This window comes from Oratosquilla oratoria, unplaced genomic scaffold, assembly GCF_046742065.1.
Source record: "Oratosquilla oratoria isolate Oo_2021 unplaced genomic scaffold, ASM4674206v1 SCAFFOLD50, whole genome shotgun sequence".
NCBI lineage: Eukaryota > Metazoa > Arthropoda > Malacostraca > Stomatopoda > Squillidae > Oratosquilla > Oratosquilla oratoria.
The window spans coordinates 973,691-997,970 of record NW_027467714.1 but is presented as its reverse complement, the minus strand read 5'-3'; the positions used below and the strand labels follow the sequence as shown (position 1 = coordinate 997,970).

The window sequence follows — 24,280 nt, the reverse complement described above, 5'->3', positions numbered from 1 at the left end:
ACTGTGGCACAAGATATAATCAGCAAATCTTGGAACTTAGCATGAGAAGAAAAGTTGAACAAATATTTGGATTAGGAAAGATGCTAGGAGGAACTATCAAAGACATGAAAGAGTTTAGAGGAAGTAAAAAAAAAAGTAGCATGCAGTTCATACTTTAGGGTCTACATGGGGCGCCCATACGGACCAGAGCCACACATTTTGTTTATGATAGAGGAAAACTCTGTTCATAGAGAAATGATGACACTTTTATTACTATGACTGTCCCTCCGTTATGCTGTTCCCCAACCCCTTGTTGCTGTACTGTACCATTTCTCTGAGTATTCTTTTTCTGTGGTGGGGGAATTCCCTATGGTGGGGGAAAAGAATACTGCCACCAAATATTCCCATTTGGATAGTAAGAGGCGAGAAAATAGGGACGGGGAGTGGGACTAGGCATCCTTCTCCTTGTAGCCCCACAGGGGACATTCCTAAACAAAAAAGAGAAGGCATAAGAGGGTCTGGAAGTTCTCGGACTAGCACCCTAAGGTTTGGGTCCTTTAATGTGCGTGGATGTGGTACAGATGAGAGTAAAAGGGAAGAGATAGGTAGTATGTTTGTGTGAAGAAAGATGGAGGTGTTGGCTTTGAGTGAAACTAAGTTGAAAGGGAAGGGCGAGTGTAAGTTTGGGAGTGTAAGTGGGAGGTTATCAGGAGTGAAGAGAGGGCAAGGGAGGGAAGGGGTGGCTATTCTAGTAAGTGAAGAGATAGGTAAACGGGTAGTGGAGTGGAAGGAGGTTTCCTCAAGGATAATGTGGATGAAGGTGAAACTGGGAAAGGAGAAGTGGGTTTTTGTAAGTGCATATGGGCCTGGCAGTGAGAAGAGTGTGGAAGAAAGTGAGGCCTTTTGGATAGATTTAAATGAGTGCATAGAGGATTTGGGAAGAAATGTCAATGTAATAGTACTGGGAGACCTTAATGCTAGGGTAGGAAATGGTCCAATTGATGGAGTGGTTGGGAAATGTGGAGTTCCAGGAAAGAATCGTAGTGGAGAGTTGATGGTGGAAATGTGTCTAGAAAGAGAGTTGATGATAGCAAATACAGTGTTTCAGAAGAAAGTCAAGCATAAGTACACATGGGAGAGGGTGGTGGAGGGAAGGGTAGTAGACAGAGCGCTAATGGATTATGTAGTGGTAAATAGGATTATGATAGGAAGAGTTAAGGATGTACATGTGCTAAGGGGAGAGGGTGGGGGAATATCAGATCATTTTTTGGTGGAAGGTAAGTTGAGAGTGGAGGATAGATGGAGAAAGAGGAAAGGGACAAAAGGTAGGGAGGTGCTTAGAGTGAACTCTTTGAATGAAAAGGAAAAGGAGAAGGAGTACGGAAAGAAGCTGAAAGGGTGGGAGGGAGTAAAGGATAGAGTAGAGCTGGGTGTGGAGGAGGAATGGGGTTGGTTCAAGGAGGGAGTCACAAAGTGTGCAAGGATGGTGTGTGGAACAAGAACAGGGGGAAATAGAAGAAAGGGTAGTGAATGGTGGGATGAGGAAACAAAGAAGGTTGCAGGAGAGAAGAAGCGAGCTTTCACAGATTGGTTACAAAATAGGACGAGGGAGTCATATGAGAGGTACAAAGAAAAGAAAAGAGAAGTAAAGCAAAAGGTAAAGGAGGCAAAGAGGAGAGCAGATGTGAAATGGGGTAAGAGTATGACAGAAAATTTTGAAAGTAATAAAAAGATCTTTTGGAAAGAAATTAAGAGAGGAAGAAGAGGCGAATCAAGTAGAGAAGAAAAGCTAAAAGGTGCAGATGGAGAGATGATAATGGAAGAGAAGGCAGTAAGGGGAAGATGGGCAGAATATTTTAGGGAGTTGCTAAATGTGAAGGAGGATAGGGAAGGAAAGATAGCTGCAGTGGGAAATGCGAAGAAAATGAGAGTGATGAGTGAGGAGAATGGAGGAGAAATAAGGAAGGATGAAGTGAAGGCAGTTGTTAAGATGATGAAAGCAGGTAAAGCACCTGGTCTGGATGGATGCCATGCAGAATGTCTGAAAAAGGGAGGTACAGTGATGGTGGACTGGTTGGTGAGGTTAATTAATGTTTGCTGGAGAGAGGGTAGAGTGCCGGACGACTGGAGGAGTGCCTGTATAGTTCCTCTTTACAAGGGAAAAGGGGACAAGTGTGAATGTAGTAGTTTCAGAGGGATTAGCTTGTTAAGTGTAGTAGGGAAGGCTTATGGGAGGATCTTGATTGAGAGGATTAGGAGAGGAACAGAGGGAGTAATTGGTGAGGAACAGTGTGGATTTAGGACAGGTAGAGGTTGTGTAGATCAGATCTTTGTGGTAAGACAGATATGTGAGAAAGCTATAGGAAAGAGGAAGGATGTTTTTTGGGCTTTTATTGATCTGGAAAAGGCTTATGATAGGGTAGACAGAAAGGCACTGTGGGAGGTTATGCAGATATATGGGATAGGAATAAAGCTTCTGGGAGCTGTCAAGAGTTTTTATGAGAGTGGTAGAGCTTGTGTCAGGATTGGAAATGGAGAGAGGGAGTGGTTCGAGGTAAAGGTGGGACTTCGTCAAGGATGCATTATGTCGCCCTGGCTGTTCAACTTATACATGGATGGGGTGGTGCGAGAGGTAAATGCTAGGGTAGTGGGTCAGGGATTGGAGATGGTTAAAGAAAATGGAGAAAAGTGGGAGGTGAGCCAGCTGTTGTTTGCGGACGACACTGCGCTTGTGGCAGGATCGGAGGAGGGATTGAGGAAGTTGGTGGCAGAGTTTGGGAGAGTATGTGATAGAAGAAAGCTAAAGATAAATGTGGGTAAAAGTAAGATAATGAGAGGTACAAGGGGTGAAAGTGGCAGTAGACTGAAGGTGAGCATTAAGGGGGAGCGACTGGAGGAAGTGGATAGTTTTAGATACTTGGGTGCACATGTGGCAGGAAAAGGTGGAGTGAAGGTGGAGGTAGAATGTAGATTGAGAGAAGCAAGTAAATGCCTTGGTGGATTAAGGAGTGTAATAAGGAATAGACATTTGGGAATGGATGCTAAGAGGAGACTGTATGAAGGAGTGATTGTGCCAACAGCACTGTATGGGGCAGAAACATGGAACATATGAGAAGAAGAGAGGTGTTTGAATGTGTTTGAGATGAGGTGTCTGAGAAGTATGATGGGGGTTACTAGGCTAGATAGAGTGAGAAATGAGGAGGTGAGGAGGAGAACAGGGATGGAAAAGGAGCTGGGAGATAGGGTTGATGAAAGAATATTAGGATAGTTTGGACACATGGAAAGAATGAGTGAAGAAAGACTAGTAAAAGAGGTGTGGAAGGCAGATGTGGAGGGAGTGAACATGAGAGGACGTCCTAGGATGAGGTGGATGGATGGGGTGAAGGGGGCTTTGGGGAAGAGGGGAATATCTGTTGAGGAAGGATGGGAGAGGACAGAAGACAGGGGTGAATGGAGAATGGTTGTATATGGATGATGTTGTGATTGCATGAGGTGGAATGGGTGGGGGGTGGGAGGTGAGGTAGTATGTGTGAGCAAAATTTGACGCAGCCCAAAGGGATTTCTCCCCGTCCTTTCTTTTTATGCAATGGGGGGATGGAGAGGGGGGGTCACCGATTTAATGAAGCGGCCTTGCTGTGGATGTGCTGTGTCTTGCGACACTGCTTCTGACCCAGGGCAGTGGACAAGGTGCAGGGATGACCTGTCATCCAGGAGGTGCTCAGATAAGAGGGAGGGTGGAGGGGTGTGGAGTGTATTCAGGGATGGAATGGGTGGAAATGATTTTATGCCTTCCCCTTTTTGGCTACCTCCCTTGTAAGGGGGAAAAAGCCTTGGTATATGTATGTATGTATATGTATGGATGTGCGCAGTATCTCTTATATTTACCTATCCTATATGTGTTATCAATCTGATCTGTTACATCCAAATCCTTCCCAAGAGTTGTTGTAATTTCCCTAATCATTTGCATTTCTTGTTTTGGCATAACTTCCATGTATTTTATTCTTCTTGGCATCCAAAGAGGAAGACACATCTAGACTTGTGTATAGCATCTCTGACAAGAGACTCTCTCTTCTTTTTTTTTTTTTCCAACCTTGACTACTCCTTCTTCTGGGCTATTTCTTTCCTGTTGCTTCATGATCTCTTTAAAGGTTAATCTCTACTATCCTCCATGGTGTTAAGATTTTTTCTCTAATTTGTCAAAGTTTCATTTTCCCTTCTCAATTTATCAATCTTTATTTTCCAAGCCACATTTTTTTTTTTTTTTCCCCCCTCAATCTTGCTCAAGTTTTTGCTCCAGATCATGCAATCTAGCCTCATGTGAGGCTGTAAGATTTCATTTACCTCCATGGTAGAGTATCCATCTTAAGACTTATCTTCTTTTTCAAATTCATTACCTATACTACATTAATTTTTCAGTGGACTTCCTAACTTTTTAGGGTGTAAAGTCTTTGAAATCTTCCATTATTAATGTAGATACAGCAATAAAAGAAACACTTTCTGATGTAAACAAACTAGGAATTCATCTTTTGTTTCCTATCATGAGCGACTTCAGAGATGAAGATCACCATTTTCCTTCCCTTATTCTCTCCAAAAGTTGAAACCAGCGATGTTTTGCCTCTACTGTGACCTCAAATAGCTTTGCTTTCCCTCTGTCTAATTAATTGGTAATTATTTTCATCTAGCTTTGCCTGTTTGGTAAATCTAGAGTGTCGTTTCATGTCACCATTGTCACTGCTTTCACATCATGACGAAAGCAAGTTTTTCCCTCCTTAACCAGCAAAAAAAACTAAAAAAAAAAAAAAAAAACCTGGCTCAGAAAGAAGAGATTACTAATTTAAAAAGGGAAAATGAAACCCTGACAAATAAGAGAAAAAGTCTTCTCAATACCATGGAAAAATGTGAGGATAGGTCAACAGGAAATAAGGATAAGAAGGATACAGTAACCTTTAAAGATATCATGGGACAACAGAGAAAAGAAACTATTAGCCTGGAAGAGAGAGAGAGAGAGAGAGAGAGAGAGAGAGAGAGAGAGAGAGAGAGAGAGAGAGAGAGCGAGAGATCATCAGAGATGTAGTATATAAGACTAGATGCGTCATATTCTTTGACCAGTAAAAAGACAATGTTTCCTTATGGAAATTATACCAGGAACAGGAGATACAAACGGATCGGGAAATTATCTCTAAGATTCTTGGGAATGACTTGGATGTAACATATCAGATTGATAACATGTTTAGGTTAGGATGATACAAAAGGAATGGCACATGTCCAATGAAAATAAAATTCAAATCTTGGAAGTTAGCATAAGAGGAAAAGTTAAAATATATATATATATTTGGATAGGAAAGATGCAAAGAGGAATGTGCAGAGACATGGAAGCTCTTTGAAGAACCCAATATAAAAAATGAAACGAGGACAGATTTTTTTTTTATACATCAATCAGAATGTGAGGAAATAGTTTCTAAAAACAGGAAGGCAGTACTGCATAGGAAACACTACAAGAAACTTAAAGTAGCCTATGGTAATGCAGATGGTTTACTATTGGCCAAGATGAAGGTAATGACTATTTGAGGACAAACAAGCATGATATTATGTGTTTCATGAAAACCAAACTCCCACAAAATGTTGATCTACAGTTGAGGAACAATAGATAAATGTCCTGGAAAAGACCATCGACAGAATTATGAAAGGGATGGAAGTCCTCAATAGAGATGATTTATTAAAGTGGGATAAAAGAAAAACAAGAGGACATGAAAAGAAACTTTAAAAGGATAGTTATAGAAAAGATCTGAAAAAGAATAGTGGTGGATATCTGGAATAAATTAGATGAGGAAACAGTGAGTGCAAAAACTACACAAGAATTTAAAAACAAACTTGATGCTGAAAGATACAAAGACGGGTCACTACGAGCATAGCTCTCTTTCCGTAAAATACAACTAGGTAAAAAATACAGAAGATAAAATGGGTGGAGGGGTTATGGTTGGTAAGAGAGGTTATATAAAGGAAGAAGAAGCATATCAAAGTGAAGGTGAGGCTGAAGTAATCCACCTAAAAATTAAAACCAAGGGGCAGAATAAAACAGACTTTATTGTAGCATATGTCCCCCCAACAAGAGCTTCCCTTCCTGTATAATACAACTAGGTAAATACATTTAACATCCTCACTAGCCAATCTACAATAGCCACTTCTCCCTTTGTGAGACACTCCACATAACACTCATCCAACCCAATTGCCTTACCAGCTTTCATATATATATACCAAAGGCTTTTTCCCCCTTACACAGGAGGTAGCCAAAAACAAAGGCATACAAACCACTCCCACCCTTTGGGCTGCGTCAATTTATTTTTCATACATACTATCTCACCCCATCCATCACAGCAGCATCCATATACAACCATTCTTCATTCACCCCTATCTTCTGTCCTCTCCTGTCCTTCCTCAACAGATATTCCCCTCTTTTCCAATGCCCGTTTTACCCCATCCATCCATCTCATCCTAGGTCTTCCCCTCATGTTCACTCCTACCACATCTGCCTTCCACACCTCTTTTACTAGTCTTTCTTCACTCATTCTTTTCATGTGTCCAAACCATCCCAATACTCTTTCATCCACCCTATCTCCCAACTCCCTTTCCATCCCCGTTCTCTTCTTCACCTCCTCATTTCTCACTCTATCATAATAACCCCTATCACACTTCTCAGGCATTTCAACTCAAAAACATTCAAATTCTCTCTCTCTTATGTTCCATTTTCTGCCCCATACAGTGCTGTTAGCACAATCACTCCTTCATACAATCTCCTCTTAGCATCCATGCCCAAATATCTATCTCATTACCGTTTTTATTCCCCCAAGGCATTTACTAGCTTCTCTCAATCTACATTCTACCTCCACCCCTACTCCTCCCTTTCCTGCCACATTCACACCGAAGTATCTAAAACTATCCACTTCCTCCAGTCTCCCTTAATACTCACTACCAGTCTGCTGCCACTTTCTCCCTTTGTACATTTCATCACCTTATTTTTACCCACATTTATGTTCATCTTCCTTCTTTCACACACCTTCCCAAACTTTGTCACTAACTTCCTCAATCCCTCTTCTCATTCTGCTACAAGCACTTATCTCCCACGTTTCTCCATTTTCTTTAACCATCTCCAATCCCTGACCCACTACCCTTGCATTCACCTCTTGCACCACCCCATCCATGTATAAATTGAACAGCCAGGGCAACATAATACACCCCTGATGAAGTCCCACCTTTACCTCAAACCACTCACTATCTCCATTTCTAATTCTAACACAAGCTCTACTACTCTTGTAAAAACTCTTGACTGCTCTTAACAGCTTTCCTCCTATCCCATATATTTCCAATACCTCCCACAGTGTCCTCCTGTCTACCCTGTTGTAAGCCTTTTCCAGATCCATAAAAGCCCAAAATATATCCTTACCTTTTCCTATAGCTTCTTCACATATCTGTCTTACCACAAAAATCTGATATACACAACCTCTACCTGTCCTAAATCCACACTGTTCTTCACCAATTACTCCCTCTGTTCCTCTCCTAATCCTCTCAATCAAGACCCTCCCATAAGCCTTCCCAACTACACTTAACAAGTTGATCCCTCTGAAACTACTACATTCACACTTATCCCCTTTTCCCTTGTAAAATGGAACTATACAGGCATTTCTCCAGTCCTCTGGCACTCTTCCCTCTCTTAAACATTAAATAACCTCACCAACCAGTCCACCATCACTGTACTTCCTTTTTTCAAATATTCTGCATGGCATCCATCCATACCAGGTGCCTTACCTCTCATCATCTTAACTGCCTTCACTTCATCTTTCCCTATTTCACATCCATTTTCCTCACTCTTCACTGTCATTTTCTTAGTACTTCCCACTGCAACTACTTTTCCTTCCCTATCCTCCTTCACATTTAGCAACTCCCTAAAATACTCTGCCCATCATCCCCTTACTGCCTTCTCTTCCATTATCATCTCTCCATCTGCACCTTTTACCTTTCTTCTCTACTTGATTCGCCTCTTCTTCCTCACAATTTCTTTCCAAAATTTTTTTTTATTACTTTCAAAATTTTCTGACATTTTCTGACATACTTACTTTGTACCTCTCATATGATTCCCTCATCCTTTTTTGTAACCAATCTGTGAAAGCTCACTTCTTTTCTTCTACAATCTTCTTTGCTTCCTCATCCCACCATTCACTACCCATCCTTCTATTTCCTCCCGTCCTCCTTGTTCGACACACCATCTTTGCACACCTTGTGACTCCCTCCTTGAACCATCCCCATTCCTCCTCCACTCCTAGTTCTACTCTATTGTTCTCTCCCTCCCACTCCTCTCTCAGCTTCTTCTTGTACTCCTTTTCTTTCTCATTTAAGCAGTTCACTCTAAGCACCTCCCTACCTTTTGTCTTTTTTCCTCTTTCTCCATCTATCCTCCACTCTCAACTTACCTTCCACCAAAAAATTATCTGATATTCCCCCATTCTCTCCCCTTAGAATGTGTACATCCTTAACTCTTACCATTATACTCCTGGTTACCACTATATCGTCCATTAATGCTCTACCTACCACCCTTCCATCCACCACCCTCTCCAATGTGTACTTATGCTTTACTTTCTTCCAAAACACTGTATTTGCTATCATCAACTCTCTAAACACATCACCATCAACTCTCACACTACAATTTTTTCCTGGAACTCCACACTTCTCAATCACTCCATCTATTGGTTCATCTACTACCCTAGCATTATGGTCTCCCAATACCACTACAATGACATTTCTCCCTAATCCCTCTATGTACACACTTAAATCCATCCATAAAACCTCCCTTTCCTCTACACTCTTCTCACTACCAGGCCCACATGCACTTACAAAAATGCACATCTCCCTTCCCAGTTTCACCTTCATCCACATAAACCTTGAAGAAACCTCCTTCCACTCCACTACACGCTTACATATCTCTTCAATTACAAGTATAGCCACCCCTTCTCTCCCTCATCCTCTCTTCACTCCTGAGAACATCCCAACTACACTCCCAAACTCACACTCACCCCTCCCTCTCAACTCAGTTTCATGTTGGGAAAAAGGATTGTGGTACTCCCCAAGGCAGGCGTAGCTCCTCTTGGGGATCGGTGCCACCTGCGTAGAGCTGAACAAATAAGAGAATGAGGGGACTTGCTAATCATCTACAGAACTATGAAAGGTGTAGAAGTCCTTGACAGAGAAGACTTACTAAATTGGGATAAGAGAAACACAAGGGGACATGAAAAGAAACTCAAAAAGGACAGTTATAGAAGAGACCAAAAAAAAAAAAAAAAAAAAAAAAAAATCCATACAGAGTGGTGGATGTCTGGAACAAACAACAATGCATGCAAAAACTATACACAAATTTGAGAGCAAACTTGACACTGTGAAATACAAAGACAGGACACCATGGACCTAGCTCCCCTTCCTGTGAGATACATACATATATATCCCAAAGGCTTTTCCCCCCCTTATAAGGGAGGTAGCCAAAAAACAAAGACATAAAAACCACTCCCAACCATTCCATCCCTATCACACTCCACTCCCCTCCAGCCTCTTGGCACCTCCTGGATGACAGGTCATCCCTGCATCTTGTCCACTGCCCTGGGTCAGAAGAAGTGTCGCAAGACACAGCACATCCACAGCAAGGCCGCTTCATTAAATTGGTGACACCCCTCTCAATCTCCTCAGGCAGAAAAGGAGAAGACAGGGAGAAATCCCTTCGGGGTACGTCAAATTTAGCCCACATACTCCCTCTCCCCCACCCCCCCACCCATTCCACCTCATGGATCACAACATCCATATACAACTATTCTCCATTTACCATTCACCCCTGTCTTCTGTCATCTCCTGTACTTCCTCAACAGACATTCTCCACTTCCCCTAAACACTTTTTACCCCATACATGCATCTCATCCTAGGTCACCCCCCTCACGTTCACTCCTTCCACATCTGCCTTCCATACCTCTTTTACTAGTCTTTCTTCACTCATTCTTTCCATGTGTTCAAACCATCCCAATACTCTTTCATCCACCCTATCTCCCAGCTCCCTTTCCACCCCCGTTCTCCTCTTCACCTCCTCATTTCTCACTCTATACAGCCTAGTAACCCCTATCATACTTATCAGACACCTCATCTCAAATACATTCAAACTCCTTCTCTCTTCCTCTCTTATGTTCCATGTTTCTGCGCCATACAGTGCTGTTGGCACAATCACTCCTTCATATAACCTCCTCTAAGCATCCATTTCCAAATGTCTATTTCTCATTACACTTTTTAATCCACCAAGGCATTTACTCGCTTCTCTCAATCTACATTCTACCTCCACCTCCACTCCTCCCTTTCCTGCAACATTTGCACCCAAGTATTTAAAGCTATCCACCTCCTCCAGTCTCTCTCCCTAAACACTCACTTCCAGTCTGCTACCACTTTCACCCCTTGCACATTTCATTACCTTACATTTCCCCACAATTATCTTCAACTTCCTTCTTTCACACACTTTCATAAACTCTGTCACTAACTTCCACAATCCTTCCTCTGATCCTGCCACAGGCACAGTGTCATCCACAAAATACAACTAAATAAATAAAACTCATGCCATTGTTCATACCCCCTGTAGTAGAGTAAATAAATTTTGTATATTTTTATACAAGTCTGGTCTGGATGGATGCCATGCAGAATGTCTAAAAAAAGGAGGTACAGTGATGGTGGACTGGCTGGTGAGGTTATTTAATGTTTGCTGGAGAGCGGGTAGAGTGCCGGACGACTGGAGGAGTGCCTGTATAGTTCCACTTTACAAGGGAAAAGGGGACAAGTGTGAATGTAGTAGTCTCAGAGGGATTAGCTTGTTAAGTGTAGTTGGGAAGGCTTATGGGAGGATCTTGATTGAGAGGATTAGGAGAGGAACAGAGGGAGTAACTGGTGAGGAACAGTGTGGATTTAGGACAGGTAGAGGTTGTGTAGATCAGATTTTTGTGGTAAGACAGATATGTGAGAAAGCTATAGGAAAGGGGAAGGATGTTTTTTGGGCCTTTATGGACCTGGAAAAGTCTTACGACTGGGTAGACAGAAAGGCACTGTGGGAGGTTTTGTGGATATACCAGATAGGAGGAAAGCTTTTAGGAACTGTCAAGAGTTTTTATGAGAGTAGTAGAGGATGCGTTATGTCGCCCTGGCTGTTCAACTTATAGATGGATGGGGTAGTGCAAGAGGTAAATACAAGGATAGTGGGTCAGGGATTGGAGTTGGTTAAAGAAAATGGAGAAAAGTGGGAGGTGAGCTAGCTGCTGTTTGCGGACGACACTATGCTTGTGGCAGGATCGGAAGAGGGATTGAGGAAGTTGGTGACAGAGTTTGGGAGAGTGTGTGATAGAAGAAAGCTGAAGATAAATGTGGGTAAAAGTAAGGTGATGAGATGTACAAGGGGTGAAAGTGGTAGTAGTCTGGAATTGAGCATTAAGGGAGAGAGACTGGAGGAAGTGGTTAGTTTTAGATACTTAGGTGCAAATGTGGCAGGAAAAGGTGGAGTGAAGGTGGAGGTAGAATGTAGATTGAGAGAAGCGAGTAAATGCCTTGGTGGATTAAAGAGTGTAATGAGGAATAGACATTTGGGAATGGATGCTAAGAGGAGACTATATTTACCTAGTTGTATTTACCTAGTTGTATTTTGCGGGAAGGGGAGCTATGCTCGTGTTGTCCCGCCATTGTATCTCTCAGTGTCTAGTTTGCTTTTAAACTCGTGAATGGTTTTTGTGCTTACTATTTCATTATCCAGTTTGTTCCAAGTGTCTAAAACTCTATGTGGAAAACTGTTTTTCTTCAGTTCTCTTCTATATCTATGTTTTCTTAATTTCCTTCCATGTCCTCTTGTGTTTCTCTTGTCCCAGTTTAGTAATTCTTCTCTATCAAGTATCTCTGTGCCTTTCATGATTCTGTAGATGGTCAGTAGGTCTCCTCTCTCTCTTCTTTGCTCCAGTGTCGGTAGCTCCAGTTTAGCCAATCTCTCCTCGTATGATAGGTTTGCAAGTGCAGGTGCCATTTTTGTAGCTGCTCTTTGGATTCTTTCTATTTTCTTTATGTTCTTTTTGGTACTGGGGGACCACAATGTCGCCGCATACTCTAGTCTAGGCCTTATCAATATAACCAATATTTTTTTTTATCATGTCTTCGTCCAGGTAAGCAAAAGCCACTTTTATTGATCTTAGCAAGTTGTAAGTCTCTCCGACAATTTTGTTAATCTGTGTATCATAGGACAAGTCGTTTGTGATAATAACTCCCAAGTCTTTTTCGGATCCTACTTTCTTTACTTCCTTAGTTCCAATTGTATATATTCTTGATATTCTGTTTTTGCTTTTTCCAAACTCCATTATGCTACACTTCTTAGTATTAAAATCCACTTCCCATTTCTGACTCCAGTTCCATACCCTATTCAGATCTTCTTGCAGTGCTTCACAGTCCTTATCAGTTTCTACTTTCCTTAACAGTTTGGAGTGATTGTGCCAACAGCACTGTATGGGGCAGAAACATGGAGAGGAAGAGAGAAGGAGTTTGAATGTGTTTGAGATGAGGTATCTGAGAAGTATGATGGGGGTTACTAGGCTGGATAGAGTGAGAAATGAGGTGAGGAGGAGAACAGGGGTAGAAAGGGAGTTGGGAGATATGGTTGATGAAAGAGTATTAGGATGGTTTGGACACATGGAAAGAATGAGTGAAGACTAGTAAAAGAGGTATGGAGGGCAGATGTGGAGGGAGTGAACATGAAGGGACATCCTAGGATGAGGTGGATGGATGAGGTGAAGGGGGCTTTGGGGAAGAGGGGAATGTCTGTTGAGAAAGGACGGGAGAGGACAGAAGATAGGGATGAATGGAGAATGGTTGTATATGGATGATGATGTGATGCATGAGGTGGAATGGGCAGGGGGATGGGGGGTGAGGTAGTATGTGTGAGCAAATTTTGACGCAGCCCGAAGGGATTTCTCCCCGTCTTCTCCTTTATGCATGGGGGGACAGAGAGGGGGGGGCCGCCGATTTAATGAAGCGGCCTTGCTGTGGATGTGCTGTGTCTTGCGACACTGCTTCTGACCCGGGGCAGTGGACAAGGTGCAGGGATGACCCGTCATCCAGGAGGTGCTAAGATGAGAGGGAGGGTGGAGGGGCGTGGAGTGTATTCAGGGATGGAATGGGTGGGAATGATTTTATGCCTTTTCCTTTTTGGCTACCTCCCTTGTAAGGGGGATAAAGCCTTGATATATGTATGTAAATTAGTTATTTTGCACCTAACTTCTATTTTCAATCCTACTGTAAGGCAGAAAATCCTAAAAAAGAAAAGAAAAAGAAAAAAAAAAAAAGGGGGGGGGCATTAAGCATGTTAGCAACTGGATTGATGGAACTGATCAATTTGTGGAGAGGTTTGATATAGCAACTGAAATACAACACGCTAGACCAGGGGTTCCCAAAGTGGTCGATATCGACCCCCTGGGGTCAATGAGACCATCCAAGGGGTCAACAAATAGCCAAGGGGTTGAAAGGGGGTCAATATTGACCCCCAGGGGTCGATGAAACCTTCCAAGGGGTCAAAAGAGGGTCAGTAGATTTCTAGGGGGACGAAAGGGGTCAGTAAATTACTATGTGGTCAAAAGGCAGCCTTTAAAATTAAATAGTTTACATGAAATGATCCTGTTCTCTTCCTGTACTGAAAGAATGAGAATAATCACCCAACCAATATCTATACTTAAAGAAAAACCATGTTAGTTCACTCCAAGTCAAAAATCCTCCCCAGTCTGTGTATGTAGGGAGAATCTCACATTGTGAATGAACATCAAGATGACGAGCCTGTGTAACATTATTGGCTTGAATATTACTTATAGTAATATAATAAAGAAGAGAAGAAGAAGAAGAAGAGAGAAGGAGTTTGAATGTGTTTGAGATGAGGTGTCTGAGAAATATAATGGGGGTTACTAGGCTAGATAGAGTGAGAAATGAGGTGGTGAGGAGGAGAACAGGGGTGGAAAGGGAGCTGGGAGATAGGGTTGATGAAAGAATATTGGGATGGTTTGGACACATGGAAAGAATGAGTGAAGAAAGACTAGTAAAAGAGGTATGGAAGGCAGATGTGGAGGGAGTGAACATGTGAGGACGTCCTAGGATGAGGTGGATGGATGGGGTGAAGGGGGCTTTGGGGAAGAGGGGAATGTCTGTTGAGGAAGGACGGGAGAGGACAGAAGACGGGTGAATGGAGAATGGTTGTATATGGATGATGTTGGGTTAGCATGAGGTGGAATGGGTGGGTGGATGGGGGGTGAGGTAGTATGTGTGAGCAAAATTTGATGCAGCCCGAAGGGATTTCTCCCCGTCCTCTCATTTTATGCAATGGGGGGACGGAGAGGGGGGGTCGCCGATTTAATGAAGCGGCCTTGCTGTGGATGTGCTGTGTCTTGAGACACTGCTTGTGACCCAGGGCAGTGGACAGGGTGCAGGGATGACCCGTCGTTCAGGAGGTGCTAAGATGAGAGGGAGGGTGGAGGGGTGTGGAGTGTATTCAGGGATGGAATGGGTGGGAGTGATTTTATGGCTTTTTCTTTTTGGCTACCCCCCTTGTAAGGGGGAAGAAGCCTTGGTATATGTATGTATGTAATATAATAAAGAATATATAATATCACTCTTAGAGCTATTGGTAAATTATATTTATTTTAAAACAGTTTATGTATATGTGAAAGTGTCCGTACCATTATTGGAACGCCGTCGCTTTGATGAATGAAGCTATTTAGCCCTTTTATTATGGATCAAAATGATGATGATAACTCTTGATAACTAAAACTATAACAACAATAGTAAAAATAATAATAATGATAATGATAACTATAATAATAATAATATTACTAACATTAATAACAATAACAACACCAATAATAATAATAAACTGACATAATTCATGAATTAATAGTTTGGGGGTCTATAGAAAATCTTAAAATTTACTAGGGGGTGGATGAGCTGAAAAGTTTGGGAACCCCTGCACTAGACTGTAACATCAAGATGTTGAAAGGTTGTTTCTCATATGGATCATTGAGAAGCAAATGCAAGGCAACACTATTAATCTCTTCAATACAAGTCAAATTTTCATGTGCAGCATTGGATGCCAGAGGTACGATAATCAATACATCATAATACTCGTGTTATAAAACAAAGTCACTGCTACATTATTTTCTTTCACTGAGTAATAATGATGATGATGATGATGATATGGTTTAACATCACAGACTCCCTCCTATTGGAAGGCTAGGACTTTGTAGTGTGGAATTTAATGAACCATGCCCTTGGTTCAACTCTGCTGGTACTCCCCAAGGCAGTCGTAGCTCCTCTTGGGGATCGGTGCCACCTGCGTAGAGCCGGTGGCCAGGGCTGGTTGCCGTCATTTGGCCTCCAACTCTTGGGGTTGGGGGGTGGTCCCACCCTTCAAATCATACAAAACAAAGCCCTAAAAACAATTACAGGCTGCACAAATACAACACCTACAGACCATTTACACCATGAAACAAAAGTCCTCAAAGTCAAGGACCACCTCGACATGAGAGGCACACAAACACTTGCCGCAGCCACCACAAACACATCACACACACTACACTACATAGCAGAATACACACACACACCAAGAAACATTAAAACAACACCCAAAGACCTGTATCACACACAGATACTCTCTTCACTTCCTCCACAACCACCAAATACCAGCCTCCGGAAACATATTCATAATCATATCACTCACCGCTCCATCAACACACTGAAAGTCAACACACTGCTGCATGCCAGACCCCCTGATATCCTCCTCTCTCTCTCACAAAAGGACAGAGTCCACCTGGCCAGACTGCGGTGCGGCCACCACCCAGCACTTCTAAGCTACCAGAAGAGGCTGGATGACCGCATTGTGAACAGCTGCCCAGGATGTAACACTTCACCCCATACCATACAACACATAATGGAAGACTGCATTATACACAATCATGCACGCAAACAACACAACATACACTCTATAAAGAATTTGTGGGAAAACCCAGTTTCGGCTGTGGCATTCCATGGGGAGACGGGACTGCTCGGACAGACAGTCTAGGGAATGACAACAACAACAACTCTGCTGGTGGCAGGATTCGAACCACCATCCCCTTGACATTCGCCACAAGTAATGACACCCTAACCCGCTCAGCCAGCAAGCTCTGAGTAATAATAAACACAAAAAACATGATCAAGCCAGTTAAAAGAATTTGGGGGTTACTTAGCTACAACTATACATACATATACCAAAGGCTTTTTTCCCCTTTACGACTACAAAATGAATATAATCAAAATGCAAACACTGGCATCCTTGTATCCACTCATGCCTCATGACACCTACATAGGCATCATCATATTGAAGAGGTTAACGAGAGCATCATTTGTGAGAAGGCAAAAGTAATTTTCAGCGACCTTGTTAAGAAAGTGCCAGGAGCAGCTTTGGACAAAGAAGAAGCATTCAAGGCAAGCCTTGGGTGGTTCAAGAAGTTTAAAAGAAAAACCAGCATCCACAGCATTGTGAGGCATGGTGAAGCAGCAAGCTCTGACACAAAGGCAGCAGAGAATTTCATCAGTGAATTTAGGAAGCTTGTGGATTCTGAGGGTTACCTGCTGCAGCAGGTTCTTAATTGTGACAAGACGGGTCTTTTCTAGATGCTGCTGAAGTGAACCTATATAATAGCAAAAGAGAAAGCATTGCCCTGCCACAAGCCAGTGAAAGACTGTCTCATGCTGCTGTTTTGTGTTGATGCAAGCAGTAATTTGAAAGTGAAACCACTCCTCATTTACCATTCAGAAAAATCCATAAGCCTTCAACATGTGTAAAGTCCAGAAAAGCATGCTAAGTGAGATGTGAAGGTCCAACAGCAAGGCTTGGGTGACAAATGACCTTTTTACTGATTGGATCAATGAGTTGTTTGGTCCTTCTGTGAAAAAATATTTGCTTGAGATGAATCTGTCTCTTCATGTCTTGCTTGTTATGGACAATGTTCCTGCCTATCCTCCAGGTCTAGAAGATGACCTCCTTGATGAATTTCAATTAATCAAGATCCAGTTTCTGCCTCCCAACATCACTCCTTTACCAGCAGGTCTTTTAAGAAGCTCTACACTAAAGTGCTCTTCGAGCATTGTTTTGAGGTGACTGGGGGGACCAATCTCACCCTCAGAGAGTTTTGGAAAGACCACTTCCTCATTGTTGCATGCCTCAAGATGATCAACAAGGCATGGGAGGGGGTTACCAAGAGAACCCTTATTTTGGCTTGGAAGAAGCTTTGGCTGAACACCCATGTCAAACAACTTTGTGGGGTCTGAGTCAGCGGCTGTGGAGCCTGTAGTCGACAAGGTTGTCTTTTGCTAAGACCATGTGGCTACAGGTGGATAATGACATAGACAAGCATGTGGAAGAGCATAGAGAGGAGCTGATCACAGAAGAGCTTATGGAGTTGCATTCTGTTTCACAGGAAGAAGTTATGGAGATTTCATCAGGGGAGGAGGTAACAGCCTCAGCAGAGCAAGAACCTTCCAGTGGAATATGGGAGATGCTTAAAGCATGGGAAACTGTTTCATCATATATTGAGAAGTATCACCTTAATAAGGCAGAGGCTATGTGTGCTAAATTCATTTAATAATAATTCTGTGTTGCATTTTTGCCAATTATGAAGTGTTGACAAAAACAAATGTCTCTAGAAAGACAGCTTTCAATTGAAAAAGGATTCTAAAGAAAGTGCCAGTTGTGTCAATATTTCTAAAAGATTTAAAGCTAGTAAGTCAGTCGAGACTGTTATAGCAGCAAGTGAAAAGGAATCCTCCTTGGTGGTGGAAGATTCTCCTTCTTCATTTCAATAATCCCCCCCCCCCATCTCCATCTCTCTTGCGCCAGGAGCTACCTTTTTTTTTCATGAATTACAACAGCATTTACATTTATTTTTATTTTATTTTACTAATTACTTATGCTTTCCCAGGTTCATTTACTGTACATTAAAATACTTTTACTTTATGCATTAATAATTTGAAAAACTATTGATATTACTACAATTTTTTTTTCTTGTATTTTTTCTTAAGCATAGGATGCATCATCATATTTTACATTGATTCCTATTGGAAAAATTGTATCGCTTAACGAGTGTTTCACATTACAAGTAAGATTCGGGATCAAATTATGCTCATTACGCAAGGTTCCACTGTATTTTGTTTACTATAACATAAAAATCATCAATTATGGTAAAATATTCAGGGCTTCTTTGACTCTTATTTTATCATTACTTTGTCAGCCTTGTGGATAGCAAGTCCTGGCTGGAATTCCTGGCCCCCCCTAAGAGTGCCAACTCCGGGCATATGCTTCCCCACCCCCCATGTTAGGGCCATCACCTCTCTACCTCCCACCCTTTTCCTCCATTCCCTCACTCTCTCTCCTGAGAACATGAATATCCAAAGCTCTCTTCCTATACTTCCTTTGGGTATCACTACAGTCCATTAATGCCCTAATAACCACCCTCCCATCCACCACCCTTTCCTATATACTAAAGCTTAGCTCCCTCCTTAAACACTGTTTACCATCATCAACTTCCCTTCAAATCATACAAAACAAAGCCCTAAAAACAATTACAAATCATACAAAACAAAGCCCTAAAAACAATTACAGGCTGCACAAATACATCACCTACAGACCATTTACACCATGAAACAAAAGTCCTCAAAGTCAAGGACCACCTCGACATGAGAGGCACACAAACACTTGCTGCAGCCACCACAAACACATCACACCCGCTACACTACATAGCAGAACACCCACACACACCAAGAAACATTAAAACTACACCCAAAGACCTTTATTACACACAGATACTCTCTTCTCTTCCTCCACAACCACCAAATACCAGCCTCCGGAAACATATTCATAATCATATCACTCACCGCTCCATTAACACACTGAAAGACAACACACTGCTGCATGCCAGACCCCCTGATATCCACCCTTCTGAATCTTCTCTCCCACGTAGGGACAGAGTCCACTTGGCCAGACTGCGATGCGGTCACCACCCAGCACTTCTAAGCTACCAGAAGAGGCTGGACGACCGTGTTGTGAACAGCTGCCCAGGATGTAACACTTCACCCCATACCATACAACACATAATGGAAGACTGCATTATACACAATCATGCACGCAAACAACACAACATACACTCTATAAAGGATTTGTGGGAAAACCCAGTTTCGGCTGTGGCCTTCCTTGGGGAGACGGGACTGCTCGGACAGACAGTCTAGGGAACGACAACAACAACAACAACTTCCTTTCAAAACACATCTCCTACATCATCTCTCCACTAAAATTTTTACCTGCCTTACTACCCCATCTATTGGCTCATCTCTTACTGTTGTATTGAGATACACTAACACTACAACATTTACATTCCTCCCAAAACTCCATTTAACTCTATCCAAGAAAGACTTCATATCTTCTTTACTTTTCTCAGTACCAGGTCCATATGCACTTACAAAAACCCACATCTTTCATCCCAGTTTTACCTAGAACCCACAATAACCATGAAAACACTTCACTCCACTCAACCATACCCTTTCCCATCTCATCACTTACTAGCAGAGCTACTTCATCCCTCCCTCACCCGTTCATCACTCCCGACATTCATTCTTACCACCACACTTCTAAACTCAAAATCACTTCTTTTCAACTTACATACATATTACTAAAGGCTTTTTTTCCTCTTACAAGGGAGGCAGCCAAAAAAAAACCCTCCACCTTCTTCCCTCCCTCTTATCTTGGCATCTCCTGGATGACAGGTCATCCCTGCATCTTGTCCATTGCCTTGGGTCAGAAGCAGTGTCTCAAGACACAGCACATCCACAGCAAGGCTGCTTCATTAAATTGGCGACACCCCCTCTCTGTTCCCTCATGCAGAAAAGGAGAAGACAGGGAGAAATCCCTTCAGGCTGCATCAAATTTTTCTCACACATACTCCCTCTCCCCCCAACCCCCACCCATTCCACCTCATGGATCACATCATCATCCATATACAACCATTCTCCATTCACCCCTGTCTTCTGTCCTCTCCCATCCTTCCTCAACAGATATTCCCCTCTTTCCCAAAGCACCTTTTACCCCATCCATCCATCTCATCCTAGGTTGCCCCCTCATGTTCACTCCCTCCACATCTGCCTTCCAAACATCTTTTACTAGTCTTTTTTCATTCATTCTCTCCATGTGTCCAAACCATCCCAATACTCTTTCACCCACCCTATCTCCCAGCTCCCTTTCCACCCCCGTTCAACTTACATACATACATACATATACCAAGGCTTTTTACCCCTTACAAGGGAGGTAGCCAAAAAGGGAAAGGCATAAAATCATTTCCACCCATTCCATCCCTGAATACATTCCACACCCCTCCAGCTTCCCTCCCACCTGTGCACCTCCTGGATGACGGGTCATCCCTGCACCCTGTCCACTGCCCTGGGTCACAAGCAGTGTCGCAAGACACAGCACATCCACAGCAAGGCCGCTTCATTAAATTGGCGACCCCCCCTCTCCGTCTCCCCATTGCATAAAAGGAGAGGACGGGGAGAAATCCCTTCAGATTGCGTCAACTTTTGCTCACACATACTACCTCACCCCCCACCCACCCCTGCCCATTCCACCTCATGCAATCACAACATCATCCATATACCACCATTCTCCATTCACCCCTGTCTTCTGTCCTCTCCCGTCCTTCCTCAACAGACATTCCCCTCTTCCCCAAAGTCCCCTTCACTCCATCCATCCACCTCATCCTAGGACGTCACCTCATGTTCACTCCCTCCACATCTGCCTTCCATACCTCTTTTACTAGTCTTTCTTCACTCATTCTTTCCATGTGTCCAAACTATCCTAATATTCTTTCATCAACCCTATCTCCCAGCTCCTTTTCCATCCCTGTTCTCCTCCTCACCTCATTTCTCACTCTATCTAGCCTAGTAACCCCCATCATACTTCTCAGACACCTCATCTCAAACACATTCAAACTCCTTCTCTCTTCTTCTCTTATGTTCCATGTTTCTGCTTCATACAGTGCTGTTGGCACAATCACTCCTTCATACAGTCTCCTCTTAGCATCCATTCCCAAATGTCTATTCCTCATTACACTCTTTAATCCACCAAGGCATTTACTCACTTCTCTCAATCTACATTCTACCTCCACCTTCACTCCAACTTTTCCTGCCACATTTGCACCCAAGTATCTAAAACTAACCACTTCCTCCAGTCGCTCTCCCTTAATGCTCACTTCCAGTCTACTGCCACTTTCACCCCTTGTACATCTCATCACCTTACTTTTACCCACATCTATCTTTAGCTTTCTTCTATCACATACTCTCCCAAACTCTGCCACCAACTTCCTCAATCCCTCTTCCGATCCTGCCACAAGCACAGTTTTGTCCGCAAACAACAGCTGCCTCACCTCCCACTTTTCTCCATTTTCTTTAACCATCTCCAATCCCTTGCCCAATACCCTTGCACATACCTCTTGCACCACCCCATCCATGTACAAGTTGAACAGCCAGGGCGACATAACGCATCCTTGACGAAGTCCCACCTTTACCTCGAACCACTCCCTCTCTCCATTTCCAATCCTGACACAAGCTCTACTACTCTCATATAAACTCTTGACAGCTCCCAGAAGCTTTCCTCCTATCCCGTATATCTGCATAACCTCCCACAGTGCCTTTGTCTACCCTATCATAATCCTTTTCCAGATTCATAAAAGCCCAAAAACATCCATATTCCTTCTCACAAACATACTGCTAATCTCTTCTCTTTTACTTTCATCTGTACTACAACCACGCACATATAGGGTTCTGATTGCAGTTTTCCTCCGAGACCCTCTTATGCCTTGATTTCTCGTAGAATGAATATGCACAGCACAGGATCCCTAGTCCCCATCACTCTATCCCACTTTGAGACCTTTTACAACTAGCATGTCACAGTGGCAGAATTATTTTCCCTTCCTACCACAGGGTATAAAAAGAGGTAATCATAGAAGTGATAAAGGACAGTTTCAAAGGAACAGCATAATTGAAGGATAATTGTAATACAAAAGTAGCATCATCCCTCTATGAGTAGAGATTTTACTCTAACATAGACAAATGATGTGTGACTCTAGGCTGTAGGAATGTTCAAAAACTGTTCCTTAAGATTCCCCTGCATGCTATCATTCAATCACTACTGCATGATAATGTGCAGTCAATACCCTAGTACATTCTTTACCTTTTGACATCAGGGGGCTGAAAAAAACTTCCAGTCAGAATCCAGAGGAAAAAACAAAACAAAAAAAATCCATAGTGAAATGGTTAAAGAAGATAATTTCTAACCTTTAAACTATGGGTTTCCTTTTGTTCAATAAAAGTGTCTGGTGGCAGCCATAGTAAATGTTATGATTTGCTTTCCATGGTGAAGGGCTTATAGAAAAATATTAAGAGAGAATGCATCACAAAAAGTTCACTCAATATTGTCAACATGGTCTCACCTGTTTCTCAGACACTGTCAATTTGTTGGTTAGGTCTTGTATCTTAGACCCCATCAGTTGCATCTGATTACAATTATCATCTTCCCTTTCTTTCAAATTCTGGCGAAGTTTTAGATTAATTAATTCCATATCATCTTGCTGGTTCTGTACTTCTTTCAGTTCACGCTTCAAGGCATGGATCTCACTAACTGCTTTGTCAAACCGTATCTTCAGTTCTGAGTATTCATCAACAAGGCTGCAGACAAATAAATCTCAGTGAATAATAATGACAAACATATAATACTTGAAAAATTACACAACAGGAGAAATGTTAATAAAATTATCAAAGCTTTAAGAATCATGAATGTTCATCATAAATGTTAACTAATACATACTGATCTTTGTCAAGGTCTTCAGGCTTAAGATTTCCATCAAAATTGGTGAGATCACTGAGAGAATCCATACGAGGCAAATTGCGTTTGGAGGAAAATCTCTCCCTGCTACTTGATATTGAAAGATTTGATGACACTCGACGGCCCTAAAAAATTAATGGAAAATAATAATGGATGTTCCAATGGCCTTGTAAGGAGGGTGGCTGAACCAAAGCATCCTAACTCTTGAGAGAAAAATGCAAAAAATTACATTCCCAGTCCACCTGCTCTATTTCATCTTAATGACCTTACCAGCATACATGGAACACAGTGGTGTTATTCTTATCCTCCCATTACATGACTATAAAAAAAAGTACAATCCTATGAGTGTTATGATTATTGCCTCATATTTCAGTGACTGGAAACCTGTAGCCCCAAATTAGCCAGCAATGGTCCTCAGACTCTCCCAAAGACCTCTGTAGGAAGAAACTTTGGACTGATGTGTTCTATTTTTGTGGGCTGTTCCTATATCACCAAGTGAAAGTAGTACTAAGAGAGGAGCAGTTTACAAAGGATTACAAAGGCGGAGCATGCCGACAGGAGACCTTTGGGTCCATATAGGTCGGATGCCAAAAAAAAAAAAAAAAATATTAATAATGAATAAATAAAAACTATAATAATGTAAATAACAAATAAAATACATAAATAAATGCATAGGTATAGTTAAATAATAATAAACAGGTAGACAGCTTTCCTTAGGTAAAAAGTTAGGAGGAAATATTGCTGAAGTTGTTGGAGAGAGACCTTGGGCCCAACCCAGAGACTGACTGCTACCTCAGGTTTACATCATCAGATGAAGAGGAAGGGTTGATAGGTTTTGAAAACGGGCAGCAGGGAGGTGATTCTGGCATCCATTATGTAGGACTACCAATGCTGCATTGCTTCTGACCCAAGGCAGTGGTCAGAATATAGGGATGACCAATCATCCATGAGGAGCTGTAGTGCTCTGTAGCCAACACATGGAGTGTCCCCTTTAAGACTTGTCACCAAGTACAGAACAAAACTATGGTCACCCCTTAGCATGACATGCGTTCAATTAATTTATATTGACAAATATATTCACTCCAGCAACTTTATTTTGTAAATATGATCAAAAATATTCCTCTATATTCTGTAACAAGGATATATATATATTGTAAAAAGATTTTAAATCATTGTATACTAAAAACAAAGAATCAAGAATTTTGCCACCATTGTTGTAGATAGTATCATCGACATGTTCAATAACCAGAGATCAGTCATGGGATTGACTTTAAATATCCTAGCTATTCTTCTGGAAGATAGCTGTTCTTTAAC

At 42.1% G+C, this 24,280-nt stretch overlaps 2 protein-coding genes across 15 annotated transcripts in view; one reads left to right on the top strand and one right to left on the bottom strand.

Moving 5' to 3' along the window:
• The window catches only part of osp (myosin phosphatase Rho interacting protein outspread), a 600,580-nt gene that overhangs the window by 196,018 nt on the left and 380,282 nt on the right, over positions 1-24,280 (bottom strand). For all 14 annotated transcript variants that reach the window (XM_076182079.1, XM_076182084.1, XM_076182083.1 and 11 more), the window contains 2 exons: positions 22,949-23,091; positions 22,575-22,809 (listed from right to left, as the gene is read on the bottom strand). In XM_076182079.1, coding sequence (XP_076038194.1) covers positions 22,575-22,809; positions 22,949-23,091 — 378 coding nt within the window. The remainder of the gene's footprint in view (positions 1-22,574; positions 22,810-22,948; positions 23,092-24,280) is intronic.
• The window catches only part of LOC143023539 (uncharacterized), a 279,586-nt gene that overhangs the window by 97,973 nt on the left and 157,333 nt on the right, over positions 1-24,280 (top strand). The gene's annotated exons all lie outside the window — the stretch shown is intronic.